Here is a 6,000-nt window from a genome sequence, read left to right on the forward strand (position 1 = left end):
TCTAGGTTCGTGTGAAACAGAAAATATTGATGCTGGTCTGGAATCAAAATACAAATAATTTCCTCGTTCTAGGTTCGTGTAAAACTGCAAATAAACTGATGATGGTCTATAATTAAAACACAAATAAAGCCCTTGTTTTTGACTGGTGTGAAATAGCAAATATTGATTCTCGTTTGGAATCAAAACACGAAAAAATGGTCACGTTCTTGATTCGTGTGAAACTCAAAATATTGATGCTGGTCTGGAATCAAAGTACAAATAATGGTATTGTTCTAGTTCGTGCAAAACTATAAATGAACGTATGCTGGTGCAAAATGAAAATACAAATAATGGTCTTGTTCTTGGCTCGTGTGAAACTGCAAATATTAAGGTCGTCTGGAGCAAATATACAAATAATGGTTTCATTCTAGGTTCATGTGAAACTGAAAATATTGATGGTGATATGGAAACATAATACAAATAATGATTTTTTTTCTAGGTTCGTGTGAAACTATATATATTTGTACTGGTCTCGCCTCACGCTACAAATAATGGTTTCGATCTCAAACTACGTATAATTGATCTTTCTTCTCTTCCTCCGAACCGAGAAATGCTGGTGTCTGTCTCGACTTACGCTACAAATAATTGTTTCCATCTAAAGCTATAGCTTGTATACATTTAACATCTAGTTATAGATTCTATCCTAAACTCTTTTTTTAGTTTCCTGTCAAGCTTGTATTACCCATCCTGTTCCAGATATGATTTGAAACTACATATTATTTGTGTCAATGGCATTTCATACTTGTACTACTGTTCTCGCTTAAATATTCGTTACCATCTACTTATATTTTTGAGGAAATGTGTGCTGTTCAATATTACACTGTGCTTTTATTACTTAATGATAGAAACTTACCTATGTTTTAGATTACAATTATGTATACAATAGTAATCATGCAGCCTGCTGTAGATAATATTATGTTAAAATATATATTTTAAAAAAATATTGAACTCTGATGTTTTTAAATAAGTCATCAAAGGATCGCTTCTGAAACAATTGTTTTGTTTCAGTCCCATGGTGATTAGGATGCTGAATGACCAAATGATGAAGATTGAGAGACTCTTCATTTTACCAGCTGGATTACCTAGAAGAGAAGAAACGAGGTGAGGTACACTATGAATGATTGGATACCATTTATACTATACTGGCCTATAAGCTGTAAATTGGATCCTTATTAACCTTAGCTTACCCGTGCCTTAAGAGAAACTTACTTACCTGAGGGGCCTATCAGGCTCACACTTTTCTTATAACTTAAATTCAAGAAACCATTTTGTTATTGAGTCACTGCTTCCTATGTTGATTATATATTTTTATTTATGTATTAATTATAATAAATATAAAAATTACCATCATTAATGAAAATAATAACCAATTTTTGCATGAGTGTCACATATATATTTTACCATTCATGAAAACTAACAAAAAACATAATAATTTTTCATTAATGTTTTTTTTGTTTATAGAGTTACAGTTGTTTATTTATTATAATAATTACAAAAAATACCATTATTATCAGCCAATTGTGCACTGTTACTGCCGCGAATGTCTTGAATGACACACATTCAAAGATTGCGACTGATAATCACATCTTGTGCATGAATGATTGGATACTACAATTTATATTATACTGGCTTCTAAGCTGTAAATTGGATCCTTATTAACCCTACATTCATGTTTCTTATGAGCGAAAGTAATACCGAAATAACGGGAACATTCTAGGGAATGTAATTTATTTTCAACTTTTTATACAAATTCTCGCAGTGGAAAAATTGAAAAAAAGGGAAGTGGTGGGCCCCTTGGCTAAGCTAGGGTTAAAGCATATAATTTTGTGTAAGGATTGGAGTGTTTTGAATGGTGTCCAAAAGTTAATTTCAGATCAGATCAGCTTTCTATTACAATTGTGGAAACAAAGTTGAATTTTTCAGACCATAGTGAATTTTCCAATAATGGAATCTGATTGTTCCAGCTACTGTATTGCGCACACAAAGAAAAATAATACTTCTCGTCATCTTCAATGGATAGTTTTACAGTAAATTTATTTTAAATATTCTCTCTCGCTTATAATAAGCTTCACAAATGTTAAATAAATTTGTCGCAAAGCAATACATTCAACATCTACAGTCTATGTCAGCAATACAGGTATTCCAAAAAATCAGTGAAATCAGAAGCAAATTGCGTATATAATTCTTAAGCTTAAACCAGTCGAAGTGGGAATTAGAAAAATATTACTAGCACAAAAAATAATGTTTCTCTGTCTGCTATAGTTGCAGAAGAATTTTTCTAACGCACAGATTTTGGTAATCAATTGTGTGTTGCCCCTCCACTTAATTCAGTAATATGATATTTAACATGTTAAAGTTATAAACATAATTCTTTTCTCGTATTATGACTTTAATTCTGTTATGACGCAATTCTGATTAAACTGTAAGTTTGTTTTTGGTTGCTAGGAGATGGTAGTTGTTTAGAGAGATTATGATGCATGCTAATTCAAAGATGCGTGTTCTCTTTTTTGTGGGATTTTCCTAATGCAATTGATTTGATTTGGTTGGTTTATTTTACTTCGCTTTTCTGCCACTTTTGGCTAATTGCGAAGATGGAAATGAGTGATGATATGATGAAATTGATGAAAGGACACTCACAAACATCCATGCCCATGCCTGGATTCGAACCCCTGGTGTCGTAGCGCGATGTGCTAACCACTCTGGCACGCAGGCCGGCCTAAATGTAATTGAACAATGATATTCGAGATTAATATTGTTATTACTTGATTCAGTGTTTTCTTTTTAAATATAAATTATATGGAACTGGCATCAGTGGAAGCTGTATTTAGTGTTGACTAACATGAAACATATAAGTTAGAGTGAATGCTTATATTTCATCCTTTGTTTTATGTTTTATCCCACGTCTGAGGAGACCTCTGAGTAGGCTGTTAAGGTCTTGTTGTTCTCCGTGAAGAGAGTGAATGTAAATTTTCAGTGATATAGCCGGACAATGTAACATGTAAAAATCAAAACATCAAATGTTTCGCAAATTGTAGATAACTACAGATCGCGTTTCATTTAATGTTCATATTTGAATCGAAATTTAATATTAAAGTCAAACAAAAGTTCATATTTCATTAGCTTCATTAAAGTACCAATTTACCAGTAATTTAAAATGTTAATGTTTTTGAAATCATGTCCATGCCCACCCTCACAGGAATTGCACAATTAATATATGATTATATGCCAAGGTGCGTGAACCCTACAATATCAAAACTGAATATTTTAATATTGAGGTCTATTTCTTATACCTAAGCAATAATTATTCTGTTTCAGGCATGTAGTTTTCGGCAAGAGCAAGTACGTCGCTTATCATCGTTTTGGCTTTCCTGGTCTGTCTGACCTTATTCATGACGTGGACTCGTTAAAAGATGCAGAGAAAGATCGTCGGTGGAAGGAGATAAAAAGGCACCTTTCGGACATAATGGTGGTGGTTCACCAGGCCACGGACTTCCTACGGCCTCCGGAGGAGTTGTAAACACCACCATATAAACCGACCATGAACCTTCAGCTTCATAACAGCAAATGATACTTGCTAGTGCCCATAAGCTCGCTTCTGCTAATGGGTTTTCGCGGAGGTATGCAAACCGCAAGCTCCTGCAAAGTGACGATTGTTATGGAAAACAGCGATTGGGACAGCTAATGCAATCGCAGAAACAGCTGATTGATATACTCACACCCAAATCTTCGAGCACATTGGATTTTGAAGCAGATGTACTAATACAGTTCATGTTGGAAATATTAACTTCAGCTTTGATATTTTAGCATGTACTCGTCTTATAATTCTTGTAGCAATAGAGTTTACTCATGTCCTAGTAACAAAATAAATTTTAATTCATCTAATCGATCATATTTAAATATGAAGGTATCGATTTCCTTCAGCACAGATCCAGTACTTTCAAATTAGGCTATAAAATTAGATGTATTCGTAGGATCCATATGAATGAATGGTATTACTAACGTGTGGTACTGTACTAATAGCACAACTGATATTACTTGGTTCATATTCAGTTTAACAATTTATACTCTATTTGAATTAGAAAAAGAACTATATATTTCACCAACGTGCCTAGAAAATTTGACGGTTACTTATAGAGTAAAAATTGGAAGAATAAAGGAACTATTTCACAAAAAGCTGATATTTGGTAAAAATCTTCTTTATAACATTAATAACAACTTATTAAAAGTCTACGGCTTGTAGGAAAGATATACTAGTATATCAATATCCAAACTATTGTTAATTAATTCCTTTATTTCGTGAAAACTTGAATTTGTCCGCCATTTATTCAATATGGCGGCCTTAGCGGAAATGTAATCGCCGGTACTTTTGATATGTTTTTATAAATGCAATGAAGGTGCTACATACCAAATTTCAGCTTAATATGAATTATGTCCTGTATTTAGAGAAAATTCGTGTAATTTGACTGCATTATTAAACGAATTTTTCGAAGTGTTTTTGTGTTCAAGACATATTGCACTGAAGTGGTTAATTCTTTGGTGACAGCCACCAGGAGTTAGAACAAAAAATCTAGATTTTGAATTTTGAGGATTGGTAATGCTGGCGTTTAGACAGATCTAAATATGGACAACGGGATCAATGTGTGAATTATTATATATTCTGTATAAACTGGTGAGTTCCCAACTCATCACGTATGTAACATTTTTTCAAGTACACTTCTCAAAGGTTTATGTTAAATAAAGAAATATGTATTTCTCACATTCACTTACTTCACTGTGCGATCTCCCACTTCTATAACAAACATCCAGATGCTATCTAGTTTCTTGTTTATGGAACCTTACCTTTTTGTGTTGTTTTTAGTACACATTATGCTCACATAGGATAATTAGAACTTGTCCTGGTCTTTCAAGGGGATTGGAAACGCTGAACCGCAATTGTGCATTGAAATCGGAACCGCTTTGTTACAAAACGACATCGTTAGTCGCTGCGCTAATTAGGTGGCCAAAGGTTGCGATTGGAAAATGCTCCGTTTGAACTGTTCAGGGGGAACAATACAGTGGATCGATCACTTTTAGCAAATAAGTCAATTTCAATTTGCTACCCCAGTGTAAATTTCTCGTGTCGCTAGTTGTTATATGATGAGTATAGTGCGACCACAAGGAAAACAACCTTCGGCCAAAATACTCAGTGAAAAAATAACATAACAAACTTGGATAAAATTGAATCAAAAGCAAAGCCACCATAAAGCTGCTCTTAAAGGGAAGATTGTTATCAAATATAAATGTATTCATCAACATAAACATTATTAGATTTTTAATGCTCATATCTTCCCCCACCATGATTTTTTTTGAATCCCCAGAAAATTCATCGGTGGGAAACGAATTTGCGTTTTAAGGACATTGTGCAGAATACAAAGCGGAGGCTGCTGTTTGTAGCAAGGCAAGAGCCTACGGGTTAACATTTAGAGGCCTTTCGTTTAATATTTCACCATGCTAATGACCAGTGGCGGTGATAAATTCTCACTTGGGCAAAGTGGCGGCCCCTAATTTCTACCGTGTCATCCCCTCACTTTCTACCGCTCCTCAATAAAAAAAGACCATTTAGATTTTAACGAAGGAAAAATAATAGCTTTAATTTTCAAGATATTGCAAGTCCTACTGTTAAAGAACGCGTTTATTGCAAGTATATATGTATTTTTATGTAATACCTACATAATGATTAGGCCTCGGAATTTGATGGCCAAAAATATATTTAAAAAAATGACCTGTAAACTGACATTAACAATCTTTGAAATTGATCTAAAAATAATTCTCGCTCTTAAATGAAATCTTGATTTTTTCCATAACTTACAAGAGAGTAATGTAGTTGAATAATTTGATAGAACCGTTGTTACGTGGTTTAAACTACAGAAGTAAAGAGGAAAACAATTAAGTGCTAATGTAGTTTTTATATTTTTACTTCAT

At 33.5% G+C, this 6,000-nt stretch overlaps 1 protein-coding gene across 1 annotated transcript in view; it reads left to right on the forward strand.

Moving 5' to 3' along the window:
• LOC145978522 (N-acetylated-alpha-linked acidic dipeptidase 2-like) overlaps positions 1-4,782 on the forward strand; it is a 71,459-nt gene extending 66,677 nt beyond the window's left edge. Inside the window, exons 16-17 of the mRNA XM_083111164.1 lie at positions 1,048-1,140; positions 3,355-4,782. Coding sequence (XP_082967290.1) covers positions 1,048-1,140; positions 3,355-3,556 — 295 coding nt within the window. The 3' untranslated portion in view covers positions 3,557-4,782. The remainder of the gene's footprint in view (positions 1-1,047; positions 1,141-3,354) is intronic.
• Positions 4,783-6,000: the final 1,218 nt, after the last annotated feature.

The sequence above is a fragment of the Lepisma saccharinum genome, chromosome 25 (genome assembly GCF_977018435.1).
Source record: "Lepisma saccharinum chromosome 25, izLepSacc3.1, whole genome shotgun sequence".
Lineage (NCBI taxonomy): Eukaryota > Metazoa > Arthropoda > Insecta > Zygentoma > Lepismatidae > Lepisma > Lepisma saccharinum.